This window comes from Lissotriton helveticus, chromosome 6 (genome assembly GCF_964261635.1).
Source record: "Lissotriton helveticus chromosome 6, aLisHel1.1, whole genome shotgun sequence".
Taxonomy (NCBI): domain Eukaryota; kingdom Metazoa; phylum Chordata; class Amphibia; order Caudata; family Salamandridae; genus Lissotriton; species Lissotriton helveticus.
In genome coordinates this window covers 2,064,792,961-2,064,811,981 of record NC_136067.1, presented here as the reverse complement: position 1 = coordinate 2,064,811,981, position 19,021 = coordinate 2,064,792,961, and the positions used below count along the sequence as shown (strand labels likewise).

Genomic DNA, 19,021 nt, shown 5'->3' with positions numbered 1-19,021 from the left:
TGATTAGATCCAGTCCTCCCCTAGCTCCTATCTCCCTGATAAGATCCAAGCCTCCCCCTAGCTCCTATCTCCCGATTAGATCCAAGCCTCCCCTAGCTCCCATCTCCCTGATTAGATCCAAGCCTCCCCTAGCTCCCATCTCCCTGACTAGATCTAAGCCTCCCCAAGCTACCATCTCCCTGATTCGATCCAAGCCTCCCCTAGCTCCCATCTCCCTGATTAGATCCACGCCTCCCCTTAGTTCCCATCTCCCTGATTACATCCAAGCCTCCCCTAGCTCCCATCCCCCTGATTACATCCAAGTTTCCCCCTAGCTCCCATCCCTCTGATTATATCCAAGCCTCCCCCTAGCTCCCATCTCCCTAATTAGATCAAAGCCTCCCCTAGCTCCCACCCACCCTGATTACATCCAAGTTTCCCCCTAGCTCCCATCCCTCTGAATATATCCAAGCCTCCCCCTAGCTCCAATCTCCCTGATTACATCCAAGCCTCCCATTAGCTTCCATCTCCCTGATTAGAACCAAGCCTCTACAAAGCTCCCATCTCCCTGATTAGATTCGATCCTCCCCATAGCTCCCATCTCCCTGGTTAGATCCAAGCCTCCCCTAGCTCCCATCTCCCTGATTAGATCCAAGCCTCCCCATAGCTCCCATCTCTCTGATTAGATCCAAGCCTCCCCTAGCTCCCATCTCCCTGATTAGATCCAAGCCTCCCCTAGCTCCCATCTCTCTGATTAGATCCACGCCTCCCCCTAGCTCCCATCTCCCCGATTAGATCCAAGCCTCCCCATAGCTCCCATCTCCCTGATTAGATCCAAGCCTCCCCTAGCTCCCATCTCCCTGATTAGATCCAAGCTTGCCCCTATCTCCCATCTCCCTGATTAGATCCAAACGTCTCCATATCTCCCATCTCCCTGATTAGATTTGAGACTCCCCTAACTCCCATCTCCCTGATCAGATCAAAGCCTCCCATAGCTCCCATCTCCCTGATCAGATCCAAGCCTCCCATAGCTCCCATCTCCCTGATTAGATCCGAGTCTCCCCTAAATCCCATCTCCCTGATTAGATCCAAGCCTCCCCCTAGCTCCCATCGCCCTGATTAGATCCAAGCCTCCTCTAGGTCCCATCTCCCTGATTAGATCCAAGCCTCCTCTACCTTCCATCTCCCTGATTAGATCCGAGCCTCCCCCATATCTCCCATCTCCCTGATTAGATCCAAGCCTCCCCATAGCTCCCATCTCCCTGATTAGATTCTATCCTCCCCATAGCTCCCAATTCCCTGATTAGATCCAAGCCTCCCCTAGCTGCCATCTCCCTGGTTAGATCCAAGCCTCCCCTAGCTCCCATCTCCCTGATTAGATCTAAGCCTCCCCAAGCTACCATCTCCCTGATTCGATCCAAACCTCCCTTAGCTCCCATCTCCTTCATTACATCCAAGCCTCCCCATAGCTCCCATCTCCCTGATTAGATTCTATCCTCCACATAGCTCCCAATTCCCTGATTAGATCCAAGCCTCCCCTACCTCCCATCTCCCTGATTAGATCCAAGCCTCCTCTACCTCCTATCTCCCTGATTAAATCCAAGCCTCCCTATAGCTCCCATCTCCCTGATTAGATTCGATCCTCCCCATAGCTCCCATCTCCCTGGTTAGTTCCAAGCCTCCCCTAGTTCCCATCTCCCTGATTAAATCCCAGCCTCCCCATAGCTCCCATCTCCCTGATTAGATCCAAGCCTCCCCTAGCTCCCATCTCCCTGATTAGATCCAAGCCTCCCCTAGCTCTCATCTCCTTGATTACATCCAAGCCTCCCCATAGGTCCCATCTCCCTGATTAGATCCAAGCCTCCCCTAGCTCCCATCTCCCTGATTAGATCCAAGCCTCCCCTAGCTCCCATCTCCCTGATTAGATCCAAGCCTCCCCATAGCTCCCATCTCCCTGATTAGATTCGATCCTCCCCATAGCTCCCATCTCCCTGATTAGATTCGATTCTCCCCATAGCTCCCATCTCCCTGATTAGATGCAAGCCTCTCCTAGCTCCCATCTCCCTGATTAGATCCAAGCCTCCCCTAGCTCCCATCTCCCTGATTAGATCCAAGCCTCCCCCTAGCTCCCATCTCCCTGATTAGATCCAAGCCTCCCCCTAGCGCCCATCTCCCTGATTAGATCCAAGCCTCCCCTAGCTCCCATCTCCCTGATTAGATCCAAGCCTCCCCTAGCTCCCATCTCCCTGATTAGATCCAAGCCTCCCCATAGCTCCCATCTCCCTGATTAGATTCGATCCTCCCCATAGCTCCCATCTCCCTGATTAGATTCGATTCTCCCCATAGCTCCCATCTCCCTGATTAGATCCAAGCCTCTCCTAGCTCCCATCTCCCTGATTAGATCCAAGCCTCCCCTAGCTCCCATTTCCCTGATTAGATCCAAGCCTCCCCTAGCTCCCATCTCCCTGATTAGATCCAAGCCTCTCCTAGCTCCCATCTCCCTGATTAGATCCAAGCCTCCCCTAGCTCCCATTTCCCTGATTAGATCCAAGCCTCCCCTAGTTCTCATCTCCCTGATTAGATCCAAGCCTCCCCTAGTGCCCATCTCCCTGATTAGATCCAAGCCTCCCCTAGCTCCCATCTCCCTGATTAGATCCGAACCTTCCCCTAATTCCCATTTTCCTGATTAGATCCAAGCCTCCCCATAGCTCCCATCTCCCTGATTAGATCCGAGCCTCCCCTAACTCCCATCTCCCTGATTAGATCCAAGCCTCCTCCTAGCTTCCATCTCCCTGATTAGATCCGAGCCTCCCCTAACTCCCATCTCCCTGATTAGATCCAAGCCTCCTCCTAGCTTCCATCTCACTGATTAGATCAGAGCCTCCCCATAGCTCCCATCTCCTTCATTACATCCGAGCCTCCCCATAGCTCCCATCTCCCTGATTAGATCCGAACCTTCCCCTACCTCACATCTACCTGATTAGATCCAAGCCTCCCCATACCTCCCATCTCCCTGATTAGATCCGAGCCTTCCCCTACCTCCCATCTCCTTGATTAGATCCAAGCCTCCCCATAGCTCCCATCTCCCTTATTAGATCCAAGCCTCCCCATAGCTCCCATCTCCCTGATTAGATCCGAGCCTCCCCATATCTCCCATCTCCCTGATTAGATCCAAGCCTCCCCATAGCTCCCATCTCCCTGATTAGATTCTATCCTCCCCATAGCTCCCAATTCCCTGATTAGATCCAAGTCTCCCCTAGCTGCCATCTCCCTGGTTAGATCCAAGCCTCCCCTTGCTCCCATTTCTCCGATTAGATCCGAACCTCCCCTAGCTCCCATCTCCCCGATTAGATCCAAGCCTCCCCATAGCTCCCATCTCCCTGATTAGATCCAAGCCTCCCCTAGCTCCCATCTCCCTGATTAGATCCAAGCTTCCCCCTAGCTCCCATCTCCCTGATTAGATCCAAACGTCTCCATATCTCCCATCTCCCTGATTAGATTCGAGACTCCCCTAACTCCCATCTCCCTGATCAGATCAAAGCCTCCCATAGCTCCCATCTCCCTGATCAGATCCAAGCCTCCCATAGCTCCCATCTCCCTGATTAGATCCGAGTCTCCCCTAAATCCCATCTCCCTGATTAGATCCAAGCCTCCCCCTAGCTCCCATCGCCCTGATTAGATCCAAGCCTCCTCTAGGTCCCATCTCCCTGATTAGATCCAAGCCTCCTCTACCTTCCATCTCCCTGAATAGATCCGAGCCTCCCCCATATCTCCCATCTCCCTGATTAGATCCAAGCCTCCCCATAGCTCCCATCTCCCTGATTAGATTCTATCCTCCCCATAGCTCCCAATTCCCTGATTAGATCCAAGCCTCCCCTAGCTGCCATCTCCCTGGTTAGATCCAAGCCTCCCCTAGCTCCCATCTCCCTGATTAGATCTAAGCCTCCCCAAGCTACCATCTCCCTGATTCGATCCAAACCTCCCTTAGCTCCCATCTCCTTCATTACATCCAAGCCTCCCCATAGCTCCCATCTCCCTGATTAGATTCTATCCTCCACATAGCTCCCAATTCCCTGATTAGATCCAAGCCTCCCCTAGCTCCCATCTCCCTGATTAGATCCAAGCCTCCTCTACCTCCTATCTCCCTGATTAGATCCAAGCCTCCCTATAGCTCCCATCTCCCTGATTAGATTCGATCCTCCCCATAGCTCCCATCTCCCTGGTTAGTTCCAAGCCTCCCCTAGCTCCCATCTCCCTGATTAAATCCCAGCCTCCCCATAGCTCCCATCTCCCTGATTAGATCCAAGCCTCCCCTAGCTCCCATCTCCCTGATTAGATCCAAGCCTCCCCTAGCTCTCATCTCCTTGATTACATCCAAGCCTCCCCATAGGTCCCATCTCCCTGATTAGATCCAAGCCTCCCCTAGCTCCCATCTCCCTGATTAGATCCAAGCCTCCCCTAGCTCCCATCTCCCTGATTAGATCCAAGCCTCCCCATAGCTCCCATCTCCCTGATTAGATTCGATCCTCCCCATAGCTCCCATCTCCCTGATTAGATTCGATTCTCCCCATAGCTCCCATCTCCCTGATTAGATGCAAGCCTCTCCTAGCTCCCATCTCCCTGATTAGATCCAAGCCTCCCCTAGCTCCCATCTCCCTGATTAGATCCAAGCCTCCCCCTAGCTCCCATCTCCCTGATTAGATCCAAGCCTCCCCCTAGCGCCCATCTCCCTGATTAGATCCAAGCCTCCCCTAGCTCCCATCTCCCTGATTAGATCCAAGCCTCCCCGTAGCTCCCATCTCCCTGATTAGATCCGAACCTTCCCCTAATTCCCATCTTCCTGATTAGATCCAAGTCTCCCCATAGCTCCCATCTCCCTGATTAGATCCAAGCCTCCCCTAACTCCCATCTCCCTGATTAGATCCAAGCCTCCTCCTAGCTTCCATCTCCCTGATTAGATCCGAGCCTCCCCCTAGCTCCCATCTCCCTGATTAGATCCAAACCTCCCTTAGCTCCCATCTCCTTCATTACATCCAAGCCTCCCCATAGCTCCCATCTCCCTGTTTAGATCCAAACCTCCCTTAGCTCCCATCTCCTTCATTACTCCAAGCCTCCCCATAGCTCCCATCTCCCTGATTAGATCCGAACCTTCCCCTACCTCCCATCTACCTGATTAGATCCAAGCCTCCCCCTAGCTCCCATCGCCCTGATTAGATCCAAGCCTTCTCTAGGTCCCATCTCCCTGATTAGATCCAAGCCTCCTCTACCTTCCATCTCCCTGATTAGATCCGAGCCTCCCCCATATCTCCCATCTCCCTGATTAGATCCAAGCCTCCCCATAGCTCCCATCTCCCTGATTAGATTCTATCCTCCCCATAGCTCCCAATTCCCTGATTAGATCCAAGCCTCCCCTAGCTGCCATCTCCCTGGTTAGATCCAAGCCTCCCCTAGCTCCCATCTCCCTGATTAGATCTAAGCCTCCCCAAGCTACCATCTCCCTGATTCGATCCAAACCTCCCTTAGCTCCCATCTCCTTCATTACATCCAAGCCTCCCCATAGCTCCCATCTCCCTGATTAGATTCTATCCTCCACATAGCTCCCAATTCCCTGATTAGATCCAAGCCTCCCCTAGCTCCCATCTCCCTGATTAGATCCAAGCCTCCTCTACCTCCTATCTCCCTGATTAGATCCAAGCCTCCCTATAGCTCCCATCTCCCTGATTAGATTCGATCCTCCCCATAGCTCCCATCTCCCTGGTTAGTTCCAAGCCTCCCCTAGCTCCCATCTCCCTGATTAAATCCCAGCCTCCCCATAGCTCCCATCTCCCTGATTAGATCCAAGCCTCCCCTAGCTCCCATCTCCCTGATTAGATCCAAGCCTCCCCTAGCTCTCATCTCCTTGATTACATCCAAGCCTCCCCATAGGTCCCATCTCCCTGATTAGATCCAAGCCTCCCCTAGCTCCCATCTCCCTGATTAGATCCAAGCCTCCCCTAGCTCCCATCTCCCTGATTAGATCCAAGCCTCCCCATAGCTCCCATCTCCCTGATTAGATTCGATCCTCCCCATAGCTCCCATCTCCCTGATTAGATTCGATTCTCCCCATAGCTCCCATCTCCCTGATTAGATGCAAGCCTCTCCTAGCTCCCATCTCCCTGATTAGATCCAAGCCTCCCCTAGCTCCCATCTCCCTGATTAGATCCAAGCCTCCCCCTAGCTCCCATCTCCCTGATTAGATCCAAGCCTCCCCCTAGCGCCCATCTCCCTGATTAGATCCAAGCCTCCCCTAGCTCCCATCTCCCTGATTAGATCCAAGCCTCCCCCTAGCTCCCATCTCCCTGATTAGATCCGAACCTTCCCCTAATTCCCATCTTCCTGATTAGATCCAAGTCTCCCCATAGCTCCCATCTCCCTGATTAGATCCAAGCCTCCCCTAACTCCCATCTCCCTGATTAGATCCAAGCCTCCTCCTAGCTTCCATCTCCCTGATTAGATCCGAGCCTCCCCCTAGCTCCCATCTCCCTGATTAGATCCAAACCTCCCTTAGCTCCCATCTCCTTCATTACATCCAAGCCTCCCCATAGCTCCCATCTCCCTATTTAGATCCAAACCTCCCTTAGCTCCCATCTCCTTCATTACTCCAAGCCTCCCCATAGCTCCCATCTCCCTGATTAGATCCGAACCTTCCCCTACCTCCCATCTACCTGATTAGATCCAAGCCTCCCCATAGCTCCCATCTCCCTGATTAGATCCAAACCTCCCTTAGCTCCCATCTCCTTCATTACATCCAAGCCTCCCCATAGCTCCCATCTCCCTGATTAGATCTGAACCTTCCCCTACCTCCCATCTACCTGATTAGATCCAAGCCTCCCCATAGCTCCCATCTCCCTGATTAGATCCAAGCCTCCCCATAGCTCCCATCTCCCTGATTAGATCCAAGCCTCCCCTAGCTCCCATCTCCCTGGTTAGATCCAAGCCTCTCCCTAGCTCCCATCTCCCTGATTAGATCCAAGCCTCCCCCTAGCTCCCATCTCCCTAATTAAATCCAAGCCTCCTCTAGGTCCCATCTCCCTGATTAGATCCAAGCCTCCTCTACCTCCCATCTCCCTGATTAGAACCAAGCCTCTACAAAGCTACCATCTCCCTGATTAGATCCAAGCCTCCCTATAGCTCCCATCTCCCTGATTAGATTCGATCCTCCTCATAGCTCCCATCTCTCTGATTAGATTTGATTCTCCACATAGCTCCCATCTCCCTGATTAGATCCAAGCCTCCCCTAGCTCCCATCTCCCTGATTAGATCCAAGCCTCCCCTAGCTCCCATCTCCCTGATTAGATCCAAGCTTCCCCCTAGCTCCCATCTCCCTGATTAGATCAAAGCCTCCCCTAGCTCCCATCTCCCTGATCAGATCCAAGCCTCCCATAACTCCCATCTCCCTGATCAGATCCAAGCCTCCCATAGCTCCCATCTCCCTGATTAGATCCGAGTCTCCCCTAAATCCCATCTCCCTGATTAGATCCAAGCCTCCCCCTAGCTCCCATCACCCTGATTAGATCCAAGCCTCCTCTACCTTCCATCTCCCTGATTAGATCCGAGCCTCTCCATATCTCGCATCTCCCTGGTTAGATCCAAGCCTCCCCTAGCTCCCATCTCCCTGATTACATCTAAGCCTCCCCTAGCTCCCATCTCCCTGATTAGATCGAAGCCTCCCCTAGCTCCCATCTCCCTGATTAGATTGAAGCCTCCCCTAGCTCCCATCTCCCTGATTAGATTCGATCCTCCCCATAGCTCCCATCTCCCTGATTAGATTCGATCCTCCCCATAGCTCCCATCTCCCTGATTAGATTCGATTCTCCCCATAGCTCCCATCTCCCTGATTAGATTTGATTCTCCCCATAGCTCCCATCTACTTGATTAGATCCAAGCCTCCCCCTAGCTCCCATCTTCCTGATTAGATCCAAACCTTCCCCTACCTCCCATCTCCTTGATTAGATCCAAGCCTCCTCTAGGTCCCATCTCCCTGATTAGATCCAAGCCTCCTCTAGGTCCCATCTCCCTGATTAGATCCAAGCCTCCCCCTAGCTCCCATCTCCCGGATAAGATCCAAGCCTCCCCCTTGCTCCCATCACCCTGATTGGATCCAAGCCTCCCCCTAGCTCCCATCTACCTGATTAGGCACTAAAGAGCCAAGTCAGAAAATCCTAAATAGAATGACTGGGATGCTATCACAGAGCACAGACATCCCTCTGGAGTAGCCTTCACGTCCTACAGATCTGTAACACTGTGAGCCATAGAAAGGACAGACTGATATGAGATGCATTTTACATAAGTGCCTCGGCAGCAGTTGTCTTTCTTGGAACTAGCATTCTATTGTGCTGTGTTAATACAATATGTATGGTTTAGGTCAGTGGGTCTGAATATATGGTGTTGGTAAATACTATGTGTGCTGTACTCCATGTGCTGCATTATGTGTGTGCCAAGGTGTGTGGTGAAATACACAAACCATGAACTATATAGTGTGTTGCTGCTACCACTGTGCCAGATGAAGGGTTGTTGCTGGAACATGTTATGTGCTCTGTTGCATGTGTTGTTGGAGTCAGGTTGCCACATTTCACAGTTCTGGCACATATGGCCTGTGCTGCCCTGCATCTGCTGTTGTTCTTAGTGTGTTAAGGATTGCGATGTTTATAAACATATTGACTTATCTGTCACTGTAGGATGTGAGATTGGAATATTTGTTTACACTTTCTAGTAGAGATATATTCCATGCTGTTGTCCATGATTTTTCTCTCTTTGTGCTACAGATCACAGTGGCTTCTGCCCAGAGTATAAGCCCATAATATGCAATGCAAAATACATCTCTAACTGCAATCGTGACTCTGACTGCAAGGCTGATGAGAAGTGCTGCAGTGTGGGCTGCATACCGACCTGTGTGAAATCCAGGAAAGGTAAGGCACCATTGTAATGCCACAATGTCTCTTGGACCACATGATGGGCTGTACCCTATGTTTTACCCCAAGGGCACAGGTCTTTATGAGCCCTGGTGAACAGGATCACCTTGTTAGGAACATCCACTCCTGTGAGTGTTCTAGAGAACCAGTGTGACAAGCACCCTAAGGACTCTAACAGACACCATTCATTCCACACACAGTCTTTATGCATCCCGCCTGTAAGCACAATCACTCATCAGACAAGCATGGGGAAGTAAGAGAGAGTCCACAGCGCCAAGGGAGCCACTCTGAATTGAGGTAGGGTATGCACCCCGTGCCAAAGCACTCCCTCGCCCCTTTTTGGGGAAGGATCCAGTAGGTAAACCTTGGAGTCTCGGAGACCCCTCTAAGAGAGTCAACTGCATAAATGGAGCCTCTCGCAACAGAGATAGGGAAGTGATACCACGTCCCCTTGGATCACAGCTTACTGGACTTTGGACGCAGCTATTACTCGTCTAACGGTTTGTGCCCCCGTCACCCTACCCCTTGTCGTTCATGCTGTGTCTCTCACCCTACCTTCCTCTTTCCCTCCTTCATTCGATGTCTACTTCCCCGGCTCCTACCCCCTCTCCTGAATCTCTCCCCTTACCTGCTTTTTCCCTTACGCATATTGTCCTTATTGCTTGTCTCGTCCTAACATGTAACTATGTAGCTATGCTCTCATAACTGTATAACCTTTGTAAAGATTTAACCTGCAACAATGGTCTGATACTCATATAAAGCGCTCTGATACCTCCGGGTCTAGCCAGCGCTATATAAAACCTTTCAAGTAAATAATAAACTTATAGGAGACTGCTTGCATCAGTCAGTTGATATCCTGCCCCGTGGCCTTACCTGTCAGTCTCTCTGTAGCCTGATGAGGGGGATGTTGTGTCTATTTCTGGTTAGGGCGGACTCCACCATTTGTGACAAAGGAAGAAATGAATATGTTGTGAAAAAAGGAACAAGTAGAACAGTACCGAGATAATTTGTAGAGGGATACACTCTCATTAAAAGAGTACAAGAGCACAGAAAGATCCGTACAGAATACAGATAAACAGCTGGGAAAAGTAGCCTGTCTCAGTGCCTATCTTCTCTTTCATTGCTAAGGAGAACATGAGAGATGTGTTCACCAACAAAGTGCACAGATTAGCGGTTGTCTGAGCAAAGAGGGAAGTAATAATAAGGAGTGAAGATCTGAAGAACAAGGAGGAGAGGAACTAAGTGTGAGACATGCACACGGATGTATGACATTACAACGCATGCTTTTACATCGCATGCCTTTACAACGCGGTTTTTACAACGCATGCCTTTACAACGCATACTGCTTTGGGGCGCTGGATAGTGAATTGTTTAATTTACTATTCCAACTCCAGTCCCCGTGGATAGTAGGGAAGGTGTTGGATAGTACATTAAACCTATTCCCTATCCTAGAGCGCCCCCCAGCGCAATGCGTTGTAATGGTTTGCGTTGTAAAAGTTGCGTCGTAAAGGCACTGCGTGGTAAAAGTTGCGTTGTAAAGGTTGTTTACCCATGCTCACACTTGTCTCAGTGCCTAGCATCGACAGTGCTGATAAATGAAGGCCACAAATGTCTACTTAAGAGTACAAATAAAATCATATTCTATAACCAAATCAAGGAGGCATGCTTTTTTCTTTGCATTTTAGAGAAACTTGGTGTCTGCCCCTTTATACCGATGGATGAACTATCAGAAGACATGTGCAATAAATGCAATGAGGACAAAGACTGCCCACAAAATGAAAAATGCTGTTCTGGGGGCAAAGGTCGTGAGTGCCGGAAACCCAACCAGGAAATTAGTAAGTGTTGTATTACTCAAACACTCGTTATTGCGACACAATAACAGTGTCCTGCCACACTTTCCATGCTCAGACATTACTGTGGGAAGCTATTCATTCTAATGTCTAGGAGGGTGGAATATCTTTCTCAAAGACAGAGGGATAGTTGAGCAAACAGACATACATCTACTAGTAACAGGGACTAAAGTTTCATCTTACCAATGAGGACTAACAAGGGAGATATTTGCATTCATTTTCAAAGAGGATATGGTCTTGCATTTCCAGCTTTTAGATATGGGGGCCAAATGATTTCCAAAAGCTGGCCCAGTATGGTTGTATGGTACCTGTACTGAGACAGGCAGGAGTGTACCCCTCCACCACAATTAAGACCTTAAGTGAAACACAGATGCCCAGCATCTGGACCACCATCCCAATCCAAATCCAGCAAACTAATTAACTTCACAAGTTCCCGAAACAACTGGATTCCCATCTCCTCTAGCAGTACCTTGTCACTTATTAGGTCCTGATTGACACCCTTCCATCCTCTCCATACACTTGTGTCGGTCTGTGCCAATGAAGTACTTCCTACTTCTTCTTACCGGTACCTAGCAGGTTTCTTATATCACCTCTTAACTGTGCCCTATCCCTTCCCAACCTTCTGGCACACACGTGTAATAAAAGCATTTTCCTTTTTTGACTTTATATATGCAATACATGCACAGATACGTAGGTATATGGTGGCCGGTAAGGTCTGGTTGGACCCGGTGTCTGTGCTGCATAAGTTTCAAGCACAAGCCTAGGCACACATTAAATGAATAATGTTCTGTTATTGGAGACATGTAAAATACATTATGCAAGCCAACAAATATGGAGATGATTTCTTGTTCAGTTTGAATTTGTTCAGTCTCTAATTTTCAAAGCAATCCAGCCGACACATGTTTCGTCGCATTAGGAACTATCTTTCCGCAACTTCCTCAGGGCTGGGGAAAAGTACAAAAGAATCAGAGACATATGTGTCAAATGGTGACCAGATATCGATCTACATATATGTTGTGACTTGGATCCTGTTTATTTCAAAATTCACTGAAGCAAAAGAGAACCCAGAACTCGTATCTGTTTAAAAAAAAAAAAGGTGGAAGACCAACACAAAAGTGCTACCAACAATGATCATATACGAACTGTGATGGTAGAGAACCTACGTTGAGAACCCACGTAGAGAAGACACTGCTGTGAGTGGAGGGTTATATAATGTGCCCTCTTCGTGAACTGTGTCTATCCAAAGCATCTTAGTGAATGTGGCTAACCAAATGGCCTGCTAGTGCATAGAGTGAGAATTAGAAAAGGGGAGAACAAAACATGTTCCCTGGAAAAATGGAAAACATCTAACCTGCATACAAGGAATACTAGACCGATGGTTTGTCTGTTAGGAGAAAGAAAAGAGGGCAAAATATAGGTAAAACAGAGGGAAAGAAACATTCATTTTCTTGAGGATAAGGGCAGGTAAGGAGTAAAGGCGAGATGAGAATTCTTCACAAAAAAGGATCTGTGTAGGAATCAGAGAAAAGACACCACATTGGAAAAAGGGGTGGCCATAAAAAGAATAGGAGGGTCATCAGGATAAGTAGGGATGATAGAGGAAGAAAACATGATTAAAGTATAGCGGTAAGTGTGTCAGACAGAAGAAAGAGTGAGATAAATGTCTAAGGGAAATAACCATAAATTGCATAAGGGTGCTCACCGCTCAGCCAGTGATAATTTCGACCCGGCCGGGCCCGAGACAAGTGGTCAGCTACCAATGATGAGCAAGGAATCTAGGAATCTGGGAGACCACGGGTAGACAAAAGGGAAGGGGGAAACAGTAACACAACCCTTTTAGTATTTATAGGTTGACACTGTACATGCCCAATCAGCTATGAAAGCTCACATGGCGTGTATTCACTGCGAAATGGAACGAAATGAGAGACAAGAAGTGGGGGGGTGGAAGAAAATGATTCTCACCAGAAGTTCCAGAACGTATCTGGGAAATCAACATGGGATGAAAATAAAAACTCTCCGTTTTCAAAAGGAAAAACCCAGAGGTATCACTGGGTGTTCCGAACGGTAAAGCGGCTGTGGTATGGCCGACAACCGAAAATAGCACTGTTTTAATCATACGCCCCATGAATAATAGTGACTCCTCCATAGCTGGTGGCTTTTCAACAGCAAAAATAGATTTGAGGGAGGCAAGATGGCGCCTGCGTGAGCGGTCATGTTCGGCCTGTCCTCCCGACTCTGAGCTTTATGATCCGGGAAAAGCACTTTGCCCTGGTTAGCATGGAGTTGGTATTTACCATCAGGGAAAGACTTACTTGAGGCCAGTCCTGGGAAAATTCAAGTTGGCTACGGCTGGGAGTGAGATCGGCAATCTCAGGGGAACGGAGCTGGTTGCTTGCGAGTGGAGTGAACGCTGTGAAGGATTGCTTACTGGCCGAATAGATGTCTGTTGGCTCACGGTTGGGATTCCCACCGGAGGTAGAATGCATCCAAAGTCAGTGTGAGTAGTCATGGATAGGCCACCAAATCAACAGTGGCTGCTCATGGCTCCACCTGCCCCTTGACCTAAGATGGTGCGCGGGGGCAGTATGAATTCTGGAGAAGGGAGTAAATCAGAGTTAAGGGCTAACAGGAGTCCTGAAACAACTGTGTTTGCAGATAATAGCAGGGGTGCAATCATAACCGCAAATGACTATAACTACGTTTTTTCAACCTAAACAACCGCATTGGTTATAACCCATCAGGATAGAGTGGAGGAGACCAGCCTGAAGTTGCTGACCATATTGGGGGCTATTCCCGAACTGACCGTTTAGGTTAGTGGTATGGCATTTGGTATGGCGAGTGGGGAATTATCCTCAGAAAAGCATGTAGTTACAGAGGAAGGATGCAGGGAGCTGCATAGTTTGGCAAATATTTTTGCTTTAGCAGAGTCTCAGAAGGAGGCTATGAAAGAGAGCCGCTACTGGCTGGCTTTCTGCTCCTCTAAGAAAATAAGATCTACAGTTTGGAAGACGGGGAGAAAAGTGCCATAAGGGCAAATCTAAGACATACATCAACAGTTATCTCTGCCATTACATCGGAGGAGCCCTGTAACAGGCAAACTGGTAGATGGGGTAAAAGGCCAAAGGTATCTTGAAGACTGCCAGGATTTATGGGATACATTATTTAATCTTACCGATTATCAGAAGTCAGCTCAGAGGGGTCAGACAGTGACAGCAGCTCTGCTACCTCCAAAACCAGTATAGGGAGTTTGTCCGAGGGGCTTGGTATAGTAATTAGGTGGAATCGGTGTTCTAGATGCATCAAAGAAAGCAAACAAAATAGGTATTCTGCGGATGGATCTAAGAAACGTGAAAAAAGTGCTAAGCTAAAATGGGATTACCCTGCCACAAAAAATATGTATGCAGAACCACCAGGACAAGGACACGCCATTAGTGAAGAGAAGGATTTACAAGTGGTGACTAAAGGGCTAGAGGAGCCCTCACTGAAACTAATTTACAATTCTATCAAACAACATCAGGAGGAAGCACGGGCTGATGGTGAAAAAACTACGATAGTCACAAAAAAACTACAGGGAGCAATCGGGAAAATTGCAAAGGCATGCTCTGAAATGGAGTAAAGGCCAACAGCAACTGAAGAGTAGACGATGGCTCTTGAAACTACTGTTGCTATTGTGCAAGGCTAGGCAGAGGCACAAAGCCTGCAAATTAGTGATATGTAATTGAAGTTGGATGACTATGAAAACATACAGGAATGCAATAATCTGCGAATGCTTGGTTTTGAAGAAGGTGTGTATGGCAATGATATCCAGGCCTAAAAGATTAGCCTTTTAAAGGGGCCTCTCCCAGAGCTGTGAATAAGATTTCCTTTTACAATGAGAAAACCAAGATTTTCGGAAGCTGGTGATTTGAATAACTAAAGGGTTATCATAGTCTACTTTGGAAATAATCTACTTCAACTGGCAGTGTTTTGAAAAAGCGTATCTGATAGAGACATCAAGTGACATATTCCTTAACTTAGAATATCCCCAGGCGTGAGACTGGATCTGGAATTTGTTTGCAGCAACACTTCTGCACACCGGGGACGGCGCCACGAAACCCCGCCCTGACGCCGTCCTCATATGTGATGTCAGCTAGGTCATATAAGTCCCTCCCGGCGCGGTGACTTCAGTTTCCTTCTTTTCTGCGTGCAACGTGGATCTGGAGTGAGCTCCTCTGGCCTGTTTTCAGGCCTCCTTTTCGACTCTTTGTGTTAGGAACAGTGTACGATGCCTTCGGGCTTCAAGTCTTGTAATTCTTGCTCGCAGCAGATGTCCGCGACAGACCCGCATCTTATTTGTAAGTGGTGTCTGGGTGAGCACCATAACTCCACGGACTGTGAAGCCTGCCAACTTCTGTAACTGAAGTCTCGGCGGGAGCGCTGTATGAAGCTTCTGTCTGCATGGCTGTTGGAGTCGTCTGGCTCCCCAGCCTCATCGTCGACTGCTGATCCCTCTACTGTCCAGTTCCCCCGATGTTCGCCCTCTGGTATCCGGCGCCTTCGTTCTCCACTTGGTAAGTCGAGGCGCTTGTCGCCCAGGTCATCAACCTCACTTTCTTCTGTTGTCAAGGGCTCTAGTTCCCAGAACTTTCCGGACGTGCACTCCCAACGGTCATGACCCCTCTAGCAGCCCTTTCCGGGTGTGGGGGTGACTCAGGCCCAAATGGAGGCTTATGCTACAGCCTTGCAGGACTCCCTTGGGTCCCTCCTTTGCCTGGGGCATCCTCAGAATCTCTGCTTCTTGTGGGGTCTCCAACGGACATGCCAGCTGGTTTGCCCCCGGCGCCGATCAAGCCCTTGCCTCCTAGGAATGTCGGCGATGTGGTGTCATTAGGGCGTGGCCCGGCTGGGTCCTCCTCTACACTCCACGTTGGGTCGTGGCCCTCCTGGGTGCCCCTCTTTGTCCCACGGCGCCCCTGCCACGCTGCATAGCCCAGTGGGGCTCCCTGTGATTCCGCAGGAGGTTGCCCGTGCTAAGAGCCTTGGCTTGAGCACACCCTAGCCTTCCGGGCAGGCGGCTACCTGTCCGGAGCTGGGATCGGCGCCGACCCTGCGACGGAGGCTTGCTTCCTCAGCTGCGCCTCCACTCCTTACTCCGAAATCGGAGCCCACTCTGGATGAGTCGGAGCCGGGGCGGCGCCGGAAGACTGCCTCGCCAGCCCCGCGACTTCTTCTTCTGAGGGGGAGCTTGTCATAGTTTTGGCGCCGGACGGCGCCGACTCGACGCCAGAGGCTGCCGAGTTGGCATCTGACAAAGCACAATCAGCGCCGACACGTGTAGTTTCGATGCTGTGTCAACACCGTGTTCTGAATTCTTCTATAGAGGCCTCTGGAGAAAGTTTAGTGCCACCCTTGCGCCCTACGTCGCCGGAGCTGGTACTGCCAGTGCCCCCTATGGAATTTGTGAAGCCTCCTTAGGAGCTCTCCCCAGGAGCCCCGTCAGGATCCTCATTCTTCCATGAGGCTTCCTTCCGTGGAGCATTGGGCGCACCCTCAGTGCCTTGGGAGGGTCGGTCTACAACCTCCCCACTGATGAACTGTTTTCCTCTCCACGGAGGGCTACTGAGGCTGGTGCGGCTTTTTTGAGAGTGGTCTCTTCGGCCACCCGCATCTTAAATATGCAACTCCCCTCTACCCCCTTGTCGGTGGACCCCTTGCTGTGGGGGGTCTGGCAATGTGGAGCCGCTTTTGCCTTTTGAGGCATCCCTCTATGATGCCCTTTTGGGTACCTGAGTCTGACAGATTCCAGGTAGTCCAATGGCACGCTCAGTTTTGCACCGCCACCGCCCAGCTCCACATGACCTGGTCTGTCTTTTTGTACAGCCGGATGCACAGGGGTTTGTGCTACAGACTGCCTTTCCTTCTCTGCCCCCTCTAACACTTCCTCCCTCTCAGGAGTCCAGGTGGCTGGAATCCTGGGGCAGGAATGTCTTTGAATCTACTAGTGGAGCCCTTCGGTCTTTAAATACCGTGTGTGTTTTGGCTCAGGCTACTTCTGCCCTGTGAGACTCTGCACAGTCTTTGCTTACTGCCACCTCCGAGGGTACTCGTGCTGATCTTCACTCCATTCGAAATGGCCACGACATGGCCGAATTCACAATCCGTTCAGTCTTAGATACAGCGGATTCTTTGGGCCGAGCCATGGCGAGTTCTGTTGCCTTACAGCGTCATGCTTGGTTGCGAGACCATGTCTTCCCTGAATTTATCCAGGAACATCTGGTTAATTTACCCTTTGATGGTGGTTTTGCTCTTTGACGCTCACGCCGAGATGGCGGTTCACCGGCTGCTTGTGGGCTTTCGTCCTCCCACTTAGTGTTTTTTAGGCCCGTCTTCTGTGGTACACTTTCATTTTCACATCTGTTAGATGCGCTATGTATTTAACATAGGCAGTGAGCCTTTAGATGCGCTCTGTGTTTAACATGTTTCAAAAAGGGGGTGGTGATGGACAGAGTATCTGAGTTAATCAGAACACTCCTACCCAGTCAACAGATCAGGGCTTGATCCATCACCATTTTTTAGCTCACTGCACCATCCCAGTTCAGAACCTGGCTATATGCAAATTAGTCTGTCCCTGGCCCAGTGCATCATGGGAACAGGGCAGACCAAACTACCAAGCCAATTCTTCACTGGAAAGGAAACAAGCTTCCGGGGACCGGTTTCTGGCATTACAGCCGTCTTCGGCCCGGCTTGCTTGAATCCTGATGGTGCAGTGAGCAAGGGACTCACATCTGAGTATGCCCTTCCACACTTGTGGTGGCCAAAATATTTCAAAAAGGGGGTGGTGATGGACAGAGTATCTGAGTTAATCAGAACACTCCTACCCAGTCAACAGATCAGGGCTTGATCCATCACCATTTTTTAGCTCACTGCACCATCCCAGTTCAGAACCTGGCTATATGCAAATTAGTCTGTCCCTGGCCCAGTGCATCATGGGAACAGGGCAGACCAAACTACCAAGCCAATTCTTCACTGGAAAGGAAACAAGCTTCCGGGGACCGGTTTCTGGCATTACAGCCGTCTTCGGCCCGGCTTGCTTGAATCCTGATGGTGCAGTGAGCAAGGGACTCACATCTGAGTATGCCCTTCCACACTTGTGGTGGCCAAAATATTAAAAAAAGGGGGTGGTGATGGACAGAGTATCTGAGTTAATCAGAACACTCCTACCCAGTCAACAGATCAGGGCTTGATCCATCACCATTTTTTAGCTCACTGCACCATCCCAGTTCAGAACCTGGCTATATGCAAATTAGTCTGTCCCTGGCCCAGTGCATCATGGGAACAGGGCAGACCAAACTACCAAGCCAATTCTTCACTGGAAAGGAAACAAGCTTCCGGGGACCGGTTTCTGGCATTACAGCCGTCTTCGGCCCGGCTTGCTTGAATCCTGATGGTGCAGTGAGCAAGGGACTCACATCTGAGTATGCCCTTCCACACTTGTGGTGGCCAAAATATTTCAAAAAGGGGGTGGTGATGGACAGAGTATCTGAGTTAATCAGAACACTCCTACCCAGTCAACAGATCAGGGCTTGATCCATCACCATTTTTTAGCTCACTGCACCATCCCAGTTCAGAACCTGGCTATATGCAAATTAGTCTGTCCCTGGCCCAGTGCATCATGGGAACAGGGCAGACCAAAGTACCAAGCCAATTCTTCACTGGAAAGGAAACAAGCTTCCGGGGACCGGTTTCTGGCATTACAGCCGTCTTCGGCCCGGCTTGCTTGAATCCTGATGGTGCAGTGAGCAAGGGACTCACATCTGAGTATGCCCTTCCACACTTGTGGTGGCCAAAATATTTCAAAAAGGGGGTGGTGATGGACAGAGTATCTGAGTTAATCAGAACACTCCTACCCAGTCAACAGATCAGGGCTTGATCCATCACCATTTTTTAGCTCACTGCACTATCCCAGTTCAGAACCTGGCTATATGCAAATTAGTCTGTCCCTGGCCCAGTGCATCATGGGAACAGGGCAGACCAAACTACCAAGCCAATTCTTCACTGGAAAGGAAACAAGCTTCCGGGGACCGGTTTCTGGCATTACAGCCGTCTTCGGCCCGGCTTGCTTGAATCCTGATGGTGCAGTGAGCAAGGGACTCACATCTGAGTATGCCCTTCCACACTTGTGGTGGCCAAAATATTTAAAAAAGGGGGTGGTGATGGACAGAGTATCTGAGTTAATCAGAACACACCTACCCAGTCAACAGA

General features: G+C 49.9%; 1 protein-coding gene across 1 annotated transcript in view; it reads left to right on the top strand.

Annotated features, from left to right (window-relative positions):
- The window catches only part of LOC144762994 (uncharacterized), a 78,480-nt gene that overhangs the window by 19,020 nt on the left and 40,439 nt on the right, over positions 1–19,021 (top strand). Inside the window, exons 3-4 of the mRNA XM_078648307.1 lie at positions 8,784–8,927; positions 10,616–10,765. Of these exons, the coding sequence (XP_078504433.1) occupies positions 8,784–8,927; positions 10,616–10,765 (294 nt within the window). The remainder of the gene's footprint in view (positions 1–8,783; positions 8,928–10,615; positions 10,766–19,021) is intronic.